This window comes from Apodemus sylvaticus, chromosome 2 (assembly GCF_947179515.1).
Source record: "Apodemus sylvaticus chromosome 2, mApoSyl1.1, whole genome shotgun sequence".
Lineage (NCBI taxonomy): Eukaryota > Metazoa > Chordata > Mammalia > Rodentia > Muridae > Apodemus > Apodemus sylvaticus.
Window position 1 is genome coordinate 142519399 of NC_067473.1, and position 17195 is coordinate 142536593.

At 37.3% G+C, this 17195-nt stretch overlaps 1 protein-coding gene across 1 annotated transcript in view; it reads left to right on the top strand.

Moving 5' to 3' along the window:
- The window catches only part of Grm7 (glutamate metabotropic receptor 7), an 897218-nt gene that overhangs the window by 256315 nt on the left and 623708 nt on the right, over positions 1-17195 (top strand). Inside the window, exon 2 of the mRNA XM_052174477.1 lies at positions 11273-11489. Coding sequence (XP_052030437.1) covers positions 11273-11489 — 217 coding nt within the window. The remainder of the gene's footprint in view (positions 1-11272; positions 11490-17195) is intronic.

The following is a 17195-nucleotide window of genomic DNA, read 5'->3' on the forward strand; positions in this document are numbered from 1 at the left end:
GTGAATAAGTAATGCTAACATGTAAGCCATCTTTAAAAAATGATAATATAACAGTTAATGAATATGTGCCTTTCTCTTCTGAAATGTAAATATCTCTTATTTGAAATAAATCAACATGACCATGGTTCTTCCTAACCCCAAAGCTCCATGGTATTTGATAACACTTTTGTGAAACACTCTTTGTTACCTATTTATTTTTTTGATAATTGGAATTTACACACATCATTCCACAAAGTATGCTGGAAGCTTCAATTAGGTATCTAACTATCTTTTTTCAAAAATAATGGATCAAGACGTTTTCTTTAAACCATATAAAACTTAGAAAGCTGCTGTCAGTCCTCAGAAAATCATTTGGGTTTGATTACATTCTCTTTTGAAATATCATCTCTTCCTTTTAAAACATCCCAAGATGTACTCTAATGATGTTCTATAGTCATTCCTCTGAGTGACCAGATGACAAAGGGGAGCTAAGAAACACAGCTGAGAGTTAGGAAGTAATCACAGATGAAACTAAAATGTAAGACATCAAAACAGTTTCTTTTTCATTTATAGTTTGTGACTTTGGTACCATGATTGAAATTGTGTAATTGTTTGGTTTGTACGCTTCAGCCAGGTGATTTTGAAATGAGATCATGTGGCTCGCTCATATCCTCTCATACTCTACCCACAAGGGAGTATTTTGCATTTTCCTGTGATTGCCTTCCCAACTCCTTAGGGTATGTGCCTCAAACCAGGGTATGGTATACATGATCTCTACTACTGATCTGCCTCCTCAGGCCTGAGACACAGTTCACTCATGATAGTTGGTGGACATGCTACTAACATCTTGAAGGTACAGGCTAGGGAATGCCCTACTGTGGAACTGAGATTTAAAAAAAAACTGATTATTTGACATTGACCTTACTAGTGACGGTCTCAATATTCAACATTCAGTGTCTAGTTCACAAAATTTCTTTTCAGGTCTTGAAAGCTGAAAGGGATCAAGGGTGTAGTCATGGCTAATATAAAAAGCATAAAAATAAGTTATTTCTTTGAATTGGTTTTGTTTTTTGTATTATGGTTGTCTAAGGACAGATAGGTATTCTGTTTTCAATATATAATTTCTTCCTTGTCTTGCCTATTCTCCAGAATTCCCATGATCTTGGTAACACAATACTGGGAAGAAAAGGACCTCTAGATGCTTATACTGAGTCCTGTGTGAGTTGTAGACATGCTATAATTTGCAGAAGTCCTTAGAGAGCCCATTTCACACTACAGAGAGCCCCTACAGAGAGTCAGCCATAGAGCCTATCTCAGCAAGTAACACAGTGGGATGTGTGAGTAGGGTGTATAATTTTCACTTTGTAGCACTTTGTCCTGCGATGAAATTTCGGTTCATTTAGTTTACTTCTTTTGTAGATATGAAATGGTCTTGGGTAATGTGTTTAGCTTGACAGAACCACAGCTATTGTTGCTGATATTCACATCTCATTCATATACCTATGGACTTAGAAAATCATAAAAGGAACAATTATCATATTTAAAATGTGGTTTGCAGCCCCTACCTCCACAAAACTTCTTGGGCCTCAAGAGAATAAATATCAGTTAAGAAAATACTGAAGCTCATTGATGGTTTAAAATTGAAAATAAGTGGAAAAGCAGTTGGAAAATCTTGTAATGATATCTATCATGAGTGAAGTTGTATAAAATTACAGAGTTAGAACTAAATGAAAAGTTTTAGCCATCTTTCAGTGATTGGGTAAAAATACTGCTAAAACTCAGGATGGTTGCCTGGCTATCCTAATATGAGAAGAGATGATATCTATGAGGGATATAATTATAAAATGAAAGGAGTGATGCTTCAAGGAATAAGCCTGAAAAGATTATTCAACCATTTTCTCTTTTGGGGGGATCCATATCAATAAAGCTTAATAAGAAGGAAGAGCAAAATTACTGCTGACTGTGAACTTAATAATGCCCCACTGGGAGTTCATTAATATCTCTACAGGTACACTGGAGCATTATCTTAATTGCACATGATACTTCCAAAAATTGCCTTTTACAACATTTATGAAAATTGCCCTCTGGAACAAGTATTCTTATATTCTGTATTGCTTACCCTGGCTATGAGTCGCCAGGAACAAAGGATCTTTATTCAAATATTCAGAAATAAGATGTTCCCCAGATTGACTGACCTTGTCAAAGGTACTGCCCTTATTATGTTAAGAGAAAGGATATACTGTCAGAGAAGAAAGGTCAATGTTCAGGAATCAAAATTCAAAACTGCCTCTCTAACTTCTTGAATTCTTTGTATATATTGGAAATTAGCCCTCTATCAGATGTAAGAGTGTTAAAGATCTTCTTCCCATCTGTTGGTTGCCATTTTGTCTATTGACAGTGTCCTTTGCCTTATAGGAGCTTTCCAATTTTATGAGGTCTCATTTGTTGATTCTTGATCTTATATAAGCCATTGTTATTCTGTTCAGGAAATTTTCCCATGTGCCCATGTGTTTGAGGCTCTTCTCCACTTTCTCCTTTATTAGTTTCAATGTATCTGGTTTTATGTGTAGGTCCCTGATCTACTTGGACATGAGATTTGTATAAGGAAATTAGAATTGGTTGATTTACATTCTTCTACATGCTGACTTCCAGTTGAACCGGCACCATTTTTTTTTTTTGAAAATACTGGCTTTTATTCACTGGATGATTTTAGCTCTTTATCAAATATCAAGTGACGATAGGTATATGAGTTCATGTCTGGGTCTTCAATTCTATTTCATTGATATTCCTGCCTATCGCTATATCAATACCATACAGTTTTTATCACTATTTCTCTGTAATAACAGCTTAACAACCATGAGATTCCACCTCACACTAGTCAGAATGTCTAAGATCAAAAACTCAGGTGATAGCAGATGCTGGCAAGGATGTGGAGAAAGAGGAAAACTCCTACATTGCTGGTGGGGTTGTAAGCTGGTACAACCACTCTGGAAATCAGTCTGTTGGCTCCTCAGAAAATTGGACATAGTATTACCTGAGGACCCGGCTATACCACTTTTGGGCATATACCCAAAAGATGCTCCAACATATAACAGTGATACATACTCAACGTATAACAATGATACATACTCCACTATGTTTATAGCAGCCTTATTTATAATAGCCAGAAGCTGGAAAGAACCCAGATGTCCTTCAACAGAAGAATGGATACAGAAAATGTGGAACATTTACACAATGGAGTACTACTCCGCTATTAAAAACGATGACTTTATGAAATTCTTAGGCAAATAGATGGAACCAGAAAATATTATTCTGAGTGAGGTAGCCCAATCACAAAAAGAGCACATGGTATGCACTCACTGATAAGTGAATATTCACCCAAAAGCTTGGCATACCCAAGATACAATTCACAGACCACATGAAGCTCAAGAAGAAGGAAGACCAAAGTGTGGGTGCTTTGGTGCTTCTTAGTAGGGGAAACTAAATGTTCATAGGAGCAAATACAGAGACACAGTGTGGAGCAGAGACTGAAGGAAAGGGGACTGTCTCACCTGGGAATACATTCCATATAGGGTCTCCAAACCCAGACACTATTGTGGATGCCAAGAAGTTCATGCAAACAGGAGCCTGATATAGTTGTCTCTTCAGAGGCTCTGCCAGAACCTGACAATAACAGAAGCAGATTTCACAGTCACCATTTAGACTGCTCTTGAGGGCTACAATAGAGAGGTTAGATAAAGGACAGAAGGAGCTGAAGGGGTTTGATACCCCATAGGAAGAACAACATCAACCAACCAGACTCCCCAGAGTTACAAGGGACTAAACCACCAACCAAGTAGTATACATGGAAGGCCCATGGCTCCAGCCACATATGTAGCAGAAAATGGCCTTGTAGGTCACCAATGGGAGAAGAAGTGCTGGTCTTGTGAAGGTTCAATGCCCCAATGTAGGGGAATGAGAGAGCAAAGAGGCAGGAGTAGGTGGGTGGCTGGGTGGGGAATACCCTCATAGAAACAGGGGGATGGGGGATGGGATAGGGGGGTTGGTGGGGGGACTGGGAAAGGGGATAACATTTGAAATATAAATAAAGAAAATATCCCATTAAAAAATAGAAGGGGCATCAAATAATGTAAAAAAAAAAAAAGGAAGAAGGAAAAAGAAAAGAGAATAGAGAATACTTATGGCTCAGCAATTAGGAGCACATACATTTCTTTCAAACAATCTGAGCTCTATTTTTCAAGCACCCATATAAGGTAGCTCATAGATTTTCCAAAAAAGGATTAAGAAAATAAAAGCAATAGATTCTAATGTAACTTACTTTCATGGGACTCCGAGGGAAAACAAGCAGAAAACTATTCAAATTAATAATAGCTTTAACAAAGATACAAGTAAATAAGCAAAATTAATATATTCAAGCAGGATAGATAAGAAAATTAAATTTACCTCATACTTGCTGCAATGAAAATAAAACTTATTTTGAAAGAAAGTTAATAAGCAATGTGCAAAGCTTACGTGGAGACAATTATATGATTTTACTAAGAGTAAATAATGAAAGTGAATGAACATTTTACAATATATTTTTATTAATTCCTTGAAAATTCAAATGGAGGTATAACTTTTTTTTTTTATTTTTGGTTTTTTTTATTTGGTCTTTCTTCGAGACAGGGTTTCTCTGCATAGCCCTGGCTGTCGTGGAACTCACTCTGTAAACCAGGCTGGCCTCAAACTTAGAAATCCGCCTGCCTCTGCCTCCCAGAGTGCTGGGATTACAGGAGTGCACCACCACCGCCCAGCACATTTTTTTTTATTCGATATAATTTTTTATTTACATTTCAAATGATTTCCCCTTTTCTAGCCCCCCACTCCCTGAAAGTCCCGTAAGCCCCCTTCTCTTCCCCTGTCCTCCCACCCACCCCTTCCCAATTCCCCGTTCTGGTTTTGCCGAATACTGCTTCACTGAGTCTTTCCAGAACAAGGGGCCACTCCTCCTTTCTTCTTGTACCTCATTTGATGTGTGGATTATGTTTTGGGTATTCCAGTTTTCTAGGTTAATATCCACTTATTAGTGAGTGCATACCATGATTCACCTTTTGAGCCTGGGTTACCTCACTTAGTATGATGTTCTCTAGCTCCATCCATTTGCCTAAGAATTTCATGAATTCATTGTTTCTAATGGCTGAATAGTACTCCATTGTGTATATATACCACATTTTTTGCATCCATTCTTCTGTTGAGGGATACCTGGGTTCTTTCCAGCATTGTTGAGGGCTGTTATGAACATCAGCACTCACTATCTGCAATTTGATCATCTGTGAGTTTATGCAAAAATATCTTCTCTGATGAGTTGTGAGAACTATAAGAATCTGTTAATAGAAAGACATGAATTTAGATGACACCCTGATACTATGCTTCCCTAATAATATATTAATATTCCTAGAATAAAGGTAGTAAGTCCTGCCCTGGAGCCTGTGGGCTCATGAATAATGTCCCTGTGTCCAGATGTACAAAGCACACCTTTCCACAGAAAGTAAATGCCTACCTCTTTAAAAATCCTTGACTCTATTGTATCCATGGACACATCTTGCTACATCAGTCCTTGTTGTAACTCACAGTAGCTTCATCAGACTCTTGATGACTTTTTTTCATTAGCAGCCTGACTAGTGCCTTCTTACATTCTGAAACTTAGGCATCAGCTAATAATTTGAGTCGGGACCAGCTTGATTTGTCCATGTGCAATGAACAAATAGTGTAATGTTCATTTCAAGGGTCTTAGCATTAGGTTTGTGTGGGCCACTAAAAGCATTTACAATAGGCTACTTTGTTTAGGAGATTTCAGGGCATATCTGACTAACATCTCAAGTGTAGTGTCTTAGTTACTTTTCTATTGCCATGACCAAAATAAGTGAAAACTCTGAAAACCAAAAAAGCAAGAATAGTAACAACAACAACAACAACAAAAACAACAACAACTTAGAGAAGAAAGTGTTTTAAATGGGGGGTATACGGTTTCAGAGAAGGAGTCCATGACCAGCATTACAAGCAGGTGAGCAAATTTTCTCCAACAGTAGCAGAAAGCTCACATCTGATCAACATGCATATAGCAGAGAAAGAGTTGAGAATGACATATGGTTCTAAAACCTTAAGGCCAACCCTTCCCTAGTGACATATTTCCTCAAATAAGATCATTTAATCCTCTCCAAAAAGTTCCATCAACTCGAGACCAAGTATTCAAATATATGACTGTATGGGGGCCATTCTCATTCAAACAACCACATGGAAGTATTCCATATCTGGCACTTAGATCTCTATTTGTCAACTAACGGCTTCTGAGAGGAACATTATAACTTGTTTAGGGTAACTCCAATTCAACTATTTTATACAAAAATTATATTTAGTGAACTTGATTAAAATAGTAATATTTATCATTCCACAATTGAAGACACAGTATTGTAAAATGCAAGCCTAACCGTAATACATTGCTATAATACATTTCTCATTAAATCTTAATGAATACTTTTGGGAAGTTTTTAAAAAGTTCTTTTAAAGTTCATATCCAGAACTAAACAGATATGATTACTCAGGGTATTTTCTAAATCAGTTTAAAGAAGGAATACACAAGAATAAGTACATTTTTAACACATGCCAAGCTCATAAAATCTAACATATTTGGATTATGATTATTTAGATATGATTAACATATTTAGATTTAGATTATTAGTGTTGACCCAAGACTTGAAAGCTAAAAATATGATGTAAAAGTCATATTCAAATATCAAATTATTACTTCAGAGTTTAATATATATGGATCGGTATAATGGCCCACAGGAATGGGACTTGACACTCAGGCCTGCTGATTTGAATTTGATCCCCAGAGCCCATGTAAAGGTGAAAGCACACTACCCATTTCACACACTTGACTTCTGATCTCCACATATGTGCTCTGGTATGTGTGTCCACCCCTCCTCCCCAATAGCAATAAATTAAAAATAAGAATGTAGTGTTTGAGAAGAAATAGTCTTCCCTGCAAGTAAACCATGATTAATTGTTTAATGAGAGGTTTTGGGGTAACAAGTGAACCATTTGAGAGCTTGTTCTACCTCGTTGATCAACCTGAAATAATGTAAAGGGATTTCATCAAAAGCCAGGAGTATTCTGTCACTTTGAAGGCACTTCGTTGAACATTTCTAGTGAACCCTGATAGATGCGCACAATGATCTATTCAGCTCTGGGGACTTGATTTTGGGTTTGAATGATAGTGAAGATTTAAGTATTTAGCAATATGAGTGGAGGGCTAAATGTACAGAGAATTATGAGAAGTGACACACACAAACAGAGGCATAAAAAGGGAAAGGAAGAGGGAGGAGAGGAAAATGCAAGGTAAGGGAGAATACAATTAAATTCATATTTTTATTATACATCTGTATATTCAAATGCAAAGACAAGCATACTAAAGAGATTTAAGCACACATTAGTAGAGCTGTGGATTAAATGTATCTGATGGTTTTAGATGTAATTCTTTGCATTTTTATCAATAATATATCATTAATCTACTAAGACAAAACAAAAACTCATCCAAAATTAAATTCCATGCAAAGTAGGTGGTGGTAGTTTCTTATTCTATTTTATGCTTATTATTAACTAAATTATTCATCAGTGATAGGCACATTTTTTATCAGGAGAAAAGAATAAATAATACGGTAAGATGCAGTTTTAGTTCTATGATTAAACATTAGAAGTATTCTCAAAACAATGACTTATAAACCTTAAAATCTTCTGTAAAGCAAGAAGCTGAGCACAAGGCCTCATCACTGTGTAAATATGCAGGACCACGTATCACGGGTTACAGAAATTCCTCTGTCCTTTCATCTCTATTACCAGGAGGGTTATCTCTATGCTATGCATTTTGATCTCAGATGTGAAATCCATTTGATCTTTAATTCCCTATCCCAGGATCATTATATGCCTGGTGTTGACATAAGTAAAATTGTGAAAAGTCAGTGTTCATGGCTGGAATTGAAACTTGGGTCTTAATCCAGAGGCCATTTCCTATGTACCTGAAATTGATGGACCTGAGAAAGCAATGGTTTTCAAAGGATAGGTGATAATAAGGAAAAGAGATATTTCATAACTATGATTGGTGCATAATTTAGAGAATGCTTTTTCATTGTGGTATTTTATAATTGTGATGTTTCTCAGCATTTATGTAAATGAAAATTTGATAGTAGACTGGGTCTATCTTTACTAGCACTCGTTCAGAAATAGGGAGGGATGTGGGCAGCAAGCAAAAACATATGTGCATCATCATAAGACTTATACATTTTATCAAATCAAAGTTAATAGAAATGCCTTAACCTTCTTGCCTTGTATTTTTTTTCATTTCTTGTTAGGAAAATCTTGTCAAGTCCAACTTCCTCCACTCCTTGTTTCTCCCTGAAGTTCTACAAATGAATAATTTCCTTTCCTCAATAGTCAAAGTTTCCAAACTATAAGCACATACACAGTCCAGATTGTTAAGATGTTTGCATGAGCACCACCAATGTGTTTAAACAATTTGTTTGACCAGTTATTTCAGAATGAGCTGCAAAATGACTTTTAATGATGTCATAGTCATTGCTAGGAGCAAAAATCCACTTATACCCTCATCATCTACTGGTCTTGTTTTGTATGCTTGTTACTAAATATTTTAGTAAAATTTCATCGATTATCATAATTAAGAGTTCAGTTGTTTTCACAGCATATTTTCAGACTTGAGTAGGAATATTAACTTTATAGTCATGTATTCTGAGGTCATGGTTGAATTCTGAAGCTCAGTGTCTATTTGTATAAAATAAGCTAATAAAAATATAGTACCACATAGTATAATCTAGTATATTATAGTGTAGAACACCTCACAGTGCATGGATGAGGAATTGCCTGTGAAACTATTAGAACATTTTGTAGTTGTGTATCTATTATAATGCGTTTAACATATAAAAGATGTTGCTTCTAAGACTGTCATCATTGGAAAACATGCAAAACTGTCAACTTGGACACAGGAAAAAGATAGTCTATGCTGTAGAAGTTTCAGGAAATTATATTCATCTTCTTACTTTAGTAGTATGTTCTGATACAAATCTACTTTGGAGAGTAAAGTTTTATTTGGGACTAGATCTCTGGAGAAGATTAGAATCTATTATGATGGAAAGTCCAAGAGGCCAGCTAGGCAGTCAGGAGAGAAAAAAGCACGTAGATCCAGGTTATAAAACTACAAAAGACACCTCTACTGATGCAGTTCCATTTGCAAGGATCAATGCCCTAAACATTCCAGAACCTTCCCAAACTGTGGCACTTACTGGAGACTAAATACTAAAAATGCATGAGCCTGTTTAAAATATTTCACACTCAGACCAACACAAAAAATAAAATGTGGAGAACAGATCACCGTAGTTAGGGAGATACATTATTCTGTATTTTCATAATTATTCCCAAGGGCATGAAATGCTCACTCTGTCCTGGTATCATGTTCACAAGTGCACATTCCTGCTTTGTAAAAGCAGTTGATGCAACTAAATCATTGAGGTTCAAGTACTAGTTAACAAATGACTCAAGCTCTGATGTCAGCACTTGATACTCCAATTTTATTACACTTTACTCCCAGTGTCTTTTGAAAGTCCTGTTATTCAATTACTCAAGTGAAGACCTCAGCAAAAGACTCCAAGGTTTCCTAACACTGGCTTGTGCTTTGAATTGGACCAGAGATCTTTCTTGCCAATGGCTAAGGTGCAGACCTGCAGCATGTGTAGGGAAGCAGAGAACATCTGACTTCTTTCTGGTTGTGTGAGGCTAATGTAATTTGAAAGGTTGGTGGAATACTGATCTTTATAATAGTAATAGCTATGCTTCAACAGAAGAAAATAACATGGAAAATCAGCAACAATCATATCAAATAGAATTTTCTGGATTCTGAAAGTCAAAGTGAATTTGGCCTTCCCATGTTTGTGCCAAAATATATGGACTATTGGTTCAATTTACACAAAGATCAAAAATTATATCTGAGAAAATAACATGATAAAGGAATTTTCAAACACAATCTTATCACTACCTTATTATTACACATAACTACTTATACTACAAATCATAGGTTATTTCTAGAAATTACTATCTTCCAGAAATCAGAGAGAGAACAAGTTGGGTGGAGTATATGGTAGAGATTAACTAGCACAAGGATTTGGGTGCCAGGTCCCAAGACATACTTCATACTTGTAATGGCTGTGTAGCTTTCTTCAGGGTGTGTGTGTGTGTGTGTGTGTGTGAGAGAGAGAGAGAGAGAGAGAGAGAGAGAGAGAGAGAGAGAGAGAGAGAGAGAGAGATCAGTGCTTCAAAATCACTGAAGTAACTACATTTCAAATAATCCCAAAATATTCATTTCACACCAGAAAAGAGAAGAGGAATAATTTGCTATTTAACTTCCTCTGTTGTCCCCTAGTTTGGACTTCATAGGTATAAGTTCTAGAGCTCCTTAAAACAACTAAATAGATTAATCTCATCTAAGAGGAGCAGATATCATGCTAATGGGAAAATAAGGGAATCTTCAGTACTTCTGCACTGCTCAGAACAGGACTGAAAGCTGTCTCCCAGCACCTCTAAAGAATGTGTGAAGCTTTGGAGAAGATCTTCCAAAGTATAAGAACCCCTGAAGCAGTGCTCTCTAGCTTCCTAATTCTGTGGCCCTTTTTTACAGTTTCTCCCAGAAAAAGGTCGCAAGCCACAGGTTGAGAAGACTTGTAGTGGAAGCACCCTTATCTGGGCTAAGTGTGCTACTGAACACCTTATATTATGGTGTTCTTTGGCAAATGAATTACTACACAAAACTCACTTTGATGTGTCCTTGCAAGTCCTCAGGTCTCTTTGCTAACAACTCATGATATCCATGAGGAACCATAAGCTTTGTTGATTACTCTGGTTTCTAGATGCAAGGCAGTGAGCTGCATTGGTTTCAAATCAGTTATAATATTTGATGGATTGGTTATGAAGTTACCATAACTCTGATATTTAACTAACCCTGATATTTACCTTAGTCTTTCCCTGTTATACCTATTTCCATTTCTTAAGGAGAGAAAATAGTATAAGAAGACACAAAATAAAATGACTCTTTCTATGTGTATCTAAGTCGTGTGTACTTGTAAGATGGAAGCTGGGTAGAAAATCGATCCTGTGTGCTGCTCTAGCTCTGTCTTCTGAGTGGCTAGTCCTACATGGGACTCTATCCCACCTTTCTGGTATGCTCTCATATGGTGTTTTCTTGTCATTTCAGATCCCTCAGATTAGTTATGCATCAACAGCTCCTGAACTCAGTGATGACCGGCGCTATGACTTCTTCTCTCGAGTGGTCCCACCTGATTCCTTCCAAGCCCAGGCCATGGTAGACATTGTAAAGGCCTTGGGCTGGAATTATGTATCTACTCTTGCATCTGAAGGAAGCTATGGAGAGAAGGGTGTGGAGTCTTTCACACAGATTTCCAAAGAAGCAGGTAGGGAATAATTGTATTTTCAACTTTAAGCTCTAAAAAATATCTGCGCCTTGAAGGAATTTCTTGAGATAATATTAAGTGAATAGTAAAAATAATCAAGATTATGCTGTTGATGTCACATTCCCTATGTCCTGTGATGGAATTTTTAGGTTTTTATCTACATGTTATTTTGGGAGAGAACATTAAAGGTCTGAAATCAGCGTTGGTACCAACAGGTAAATAGAATGAACTCTACAAGGGGTGCCTAGTTTCTGCCTAAGAGATGTGTAGAAAAATGTTAATTGGATAACAGAGAGAAAAAATATGACTTCCCTTTCTTCATCCCTAATGTATTTCCTCTTGGTACCTCCCCTATGTGCAAAGAACTGTTTAGAATTATATGGACATGACCACAGGTCCTTTCTGATTTTGTTTGTTTTGTTTTCCCTTAGTTAATTGATTTATTCACTTTACATCCTGATCACAAACACCTCTCTCCTTTCTGCCACTGAGGCAAATCAATGGGGTCCAGCTAGGGGAAAGGGATCCAAAGGAAAGCAACAGAGTCATAGTCAGCCCCTAAGTCAACTTTTTAGGGAACCCACATGGAGACCATACTGCATACCTGCTACATATGTGTAGGGGGCCTAGGTCCAGGTCTTACATGTTATTTGGTGATGGTTCAGTCTCTATGAGACCCCATGAGTACAGATGAGTTGACTCTGTAGATCTTCTTGTAGTGTCCTTGAACCATCTGACTCCCCCAATCCTACCTCCCACTCTTCCATAAGACTCACTGAGCTCAGCCTAATGTTTGGTTGTGGATATTTGCATCTATTTCCATGAACTGCTAGATGAAGACCATCAGAAGATGCTTATGTTAAGTTCCTGTCTGCAAGGATAACAGAAAATTATTTATAGTGTCAGGGGTTGGCTCTCTCCTGTGGGATGGGTCTCAAGTTGGGCCAGTAATTGGCTGTCCATCCTCCCATCCTCTGCTTCATCTTTATCCCTGCCCATCTTGTAGGTCAGACAAATTTGGAGTTTTGTGGATTGATTGGTGTCTCCCTTCCTTGACTAGAAATCCTGCCGGCCTATAAGAGGTAGACACTTCAGTTTTAGGCCACAGCTGTTAAGTGTTTTAGATAGGGTCACTACTATAAATAGCCCATATCCTTCCCCATTCCACATCTCCAGCTTGTATCAGAGATGGTCACCCCACTAATTATTTTTCTCTCCCCCAACCCTCTTTCACAGCCTACCTGATCCCTACTCCAGTGTCTTAGTCAGGGTTTCTATTCCTGCACAAACATTATGACCAAGAAGCAAGTTGGGGAGGAAAGAGTTTATTCAGCTCACACCTTCCACAATGCTGTTGATTATCAAAGAAAGTTAGGACTGGAACTCAAGCAGGTCAGGAAGCAGGAGCTGATGCAGAGACCATTGAGGGATGTTTCTTACTGGCTTTCTTCCCCTGGTTTACTTACTCAGTCTGCTCTCTTATAGAACTCAAGACTACCAGCCCAGGGATGGTACCACCCACAAGGCCTCCCATCACTAATTGAGAAAATGCCCCACAGCTGGATCTCATGGGGGCACTTCCCAATAGAAGCTCCTTTCTCTGTAATAACTCCAGACTATGTCAAGTTGACTCACAAAACCAGGCAGTACACCCAGTTTCCCTTCTCAACCCCTTACCTACCCAGTTCCCATCCTCCATTTACCTCCGATGTTTATTTTATCTCTCTTTCTGAGTAAAATTCAAGCATCTTCCCTTGGTCCCCCCTTATTATTTAGTGTCCTTGGGTTTGTGAATTGTAGCAAGAATAGCTCTACCTCAAGACCCAGCTATACAACTTCTGGGCATATACTGAAAATATGATCCACTATATCAAAAGAGCACTTGTTCAACTCTGTTCATAGATGATGTATTCATAATTGCAAGAAATTTGGCACAACCTAGGTGTCACTCAACCAACAATTAGATGTGGTGCATGTATGCAATGGACTACTACTTAGCTATTAAAAACAAAGACAACATGCAATTTGAAGACAAACAGGTAGAACTTGAAAATATCATCCTGAGTGAGGTTACCCAGACCCTGAAAGACACACATGGCATCTACTCAGTTATAAGTGGACACTAGAATGTAAAGCACAGGATATATGCTACAATCCCCAACCACCCTACCATCCTGCTTTTATAAGAGTATCTTGATGCTTCTGAATTACTTGGCCCAAACAAATAAAACTGCCTAGGTAGAATGTATTTCGACACATAGAGCTATAACCCGTGATCCCTTCAGAGAGTTGATTCTATTTAGCAACACTTACTTAGAACAGATTTAAGTTTATTTATTTAGCTAAAATTTGAAGGAAAAGGCTTTGGTAGTTGGCTAACTGTCTTGTCTTATATACACATATAATGATTTGGGAATTCTTTTGTGGTTATTTTATGTTGGTTTTTTTCTTCCTTCCCACCCCACCTCCTACCCTCGACAGGGTCTTATATAGCCCAGGTTGTCATTGACCTCAGTAATTAGCTGAGGATGAACTTCTGATCTCCCTATCTTTGTCTTTTAAATGCTAGAATTCTACTGGTCCACATCCTGAGTGGTCCTATAAAGTTATTAGGCTAAGGCAAACAGTCCATTTTATTATAATAATTTTATTCAACTAAAATGGCTGCTGACTGGTGCTGTGAATCAGCAATAAACCCAAAGAGGAGAAGGTCCATTTCATAAATAAAAGTGCCATTTATCTTGATGACAGAGCCTTGAACGTCACCCTTTACTATAGACATACCCAAGGGATATGGCTGATAGACCTATCCATGACTGTGGAGAGAAGCTTCTTTAATAATCTCATTTTTTAAATTTAATTTTATCATGTTATCATTATATGCTTTATATTTTTGCCATCCCACCCAGAGTCCTTCACCCCATTCTCCCCCACTTTACCTCTGAGAGGATGCTCCCCTACCACCTCCCCATAGTACACCCCTCATCCTTAAGGCATCAAGTTTCTACAGAATTAGGTACATCCTCTCCCACTGAAGCCAGATAAGGCAGTACTCAGCTACACATGTGCCTGGGAGGGCCTCAGACCAGTCCATGTATTCTATTTTGTTGGTGGCTTAGTCTATGGGACAAAAATGGAGCAGTCTAAGGCAAAGGCCATCCAGTGACTGGCCCAACTTGGGATCCCTCCCATTGGTAGTCATTAAACTGATTAGCATAAGTAACAGGAGCCTAATAAGACTACCCTCTGAGAGGCTCTACTAGCAGCTGACTGAAACAGATGATACTTACAGCTAACTATTAGACTGAGGTCAGAAATTTCTATGGAAGAGTTAGGTGAATCTACCATCTTTTTTTAACTCACAGCATTAGCACATGGAGTGATTTTAAGTGTCACTGGCTGTCTGGGTCCTTCTTACCTTTTGTCATCTGACTGAGATAGATACTTCTGTTTATAAGTATCCCTGGCTGATACTTATAAATCACTATCAGGTGTCATCTTAAATATCATTTTCATGTTCAAGTAGAAATGTGAACTTCCCTTTGTTGTGTTGGCTTTGCCTGGTGTTTCTAGCTGTGATGATATTTCCAAGACTCTTACTACAGAGCATGTGTGTCTCATTCCCTACTGTAGCTCTAACTGCTGTGGCCCTCAGAAGGAAAATGCCCAGTGTCATTGAGTTAGAAACCTTCTGATCTGTTGGGAAATTTTAACTCTTTCCTTATGGAAGACTGTAATATGTAGAATTCATTAGCAGCAGGTTTCATGACTATGCAAAGAAATACCTAGTCATTGTAATGATTATTCCTTTCTCTGTCTCTTACAATAGTGCTTTGATCAAACTTTAGTTGACATAAAGAAATATCTGAAACTATCTGGCTGAAAGTAAGTAAATTAGGCAAGATAAAGAGAATTTACATGTAAATTAGTAGCTCTAAAATAATGCCTGGTCACCATCTTGAAATATTTAATCACTACAAAATAGTCTTGAATTTAACAGTGAAAATGCTTATCAATCTCCGATAAAATCTCAGCACTTTTATGATAACCATCACATTGAATATTTAGAAAAAGTAAGCTTTTCTTGCTTTGGAATCAAGATAAATGTTCTGTAGACAGGTTTCAGTGAGAAAATTATATGGTTGCTATTCCTGGTGTCTTTGGTTGAATCCCCAAGATATGACATTAGAATTTGTTATGTAAAGCAAAAAGAAATGACCTTTGTAATATTGTATGCATTTTAAAGATTATGCATTTAGATAACCACATGTTGAGATGCTCAACTCAGAAACAAGATTTTGTCAGCGACAGTCATTTAAAATGAAATCTTTTAACCTGAGACCATGCTTCCTGGGGATGAGAATTATGCTGCAGACATAGGAGAAGATATGGGATATTCAAGTGACATGTCACTGATTAGTTCTACCTATTAAAACATTCAGATAATGGATACAAGTCACTTGTGCTTTGTCACATGTATAGTTAATAACCATAACTATGATTATGTGCTTCATAGGTACCCTCTCATAAGCAAGGAGAAAAATAGCAGAGACAGAGGGAGAGTTTACTGTTTATAAAGTCTGAAGAAAGTGCATGCACTATGATTTATGGAAAATGATGTTAAATATCATTTCTTTCCTATGAGGACATTTTATTTATTTGTGTGTATATGTATTCACCTGTATGTGATATGCATGCATACACATATGTGCATTTGCATATGTAAGCACATATTTGGGAGTTAGCTATCATCCTGTCTCTGTCTCTCTATCTCTGTCTCTGCCTCTCTGTCTCTTTGTCTGTCTCTTTGTCTCTCTGTCACTCTCTTTCTGTCCTTGTGTCTCTCTGTCTCTGTCTCTGTCTCTGTCTCTCGAAGAATGTGTGCATATGTGTGTCCTCAGAGTTTACAATGGATCTCTTTCTTGATTATACCTCACTTTATTTATTAAGGAAAAGCCTCTTGCTTAACCTAGAACTTGGCAATCCCTGACAGTCTAGTGTCTAGTTATCTGCATATCATCAGATTTCTTTCTGTGTTAGCATTGGGATTACAGGAAACTACCACATATTCTCTTTTTGCAGAGTAATTTTGTAGAGCATACTTGTTAGAGAATTTGAACAAATTTTCTAGACTAGCATCAAATATTCTTTCTATTTTCAACTCCTGACTTTAGGACATGATTTGTAAACAGGACCTAAGACACATATGTGTACAAATGATGTGTTATGTCAAAGAAATGAGCAAGCCACTCATATGGTGTCAAAAGACCTGGAATTGAGTGATGAACAGTCCTACTTTGGTACTGTAAACATTTGATACATGATTCACCATTTTACTCCTCAATTTTAACATAAAGAGAATGAGATTTATAAAGCCTGCTTCACTGGGGTTGTATAATGAATGAGATGCTGTATTGGAAAGCAGATAATACCTAGAAACACCTAATTATTAGTGTGCCACTTTGATTCCCCATAAATATTTATTATTTGAATTTAAAGATTTGAACTGACTGGAATAGTCTGATTTCAGTCATAATTGCAAATAATGTTAACCATGGAGTTGTTTCTCTTACTACATTTTTACTATATAAGGAAGAGAAAAATAAATTAGCTAGAGTCACACACACACACAAAGACACACGTGTGCAATGTGTGAATGAGTGTGATGAATTGATTACGTTTCAAATATACTGGCTCCAATCTGGA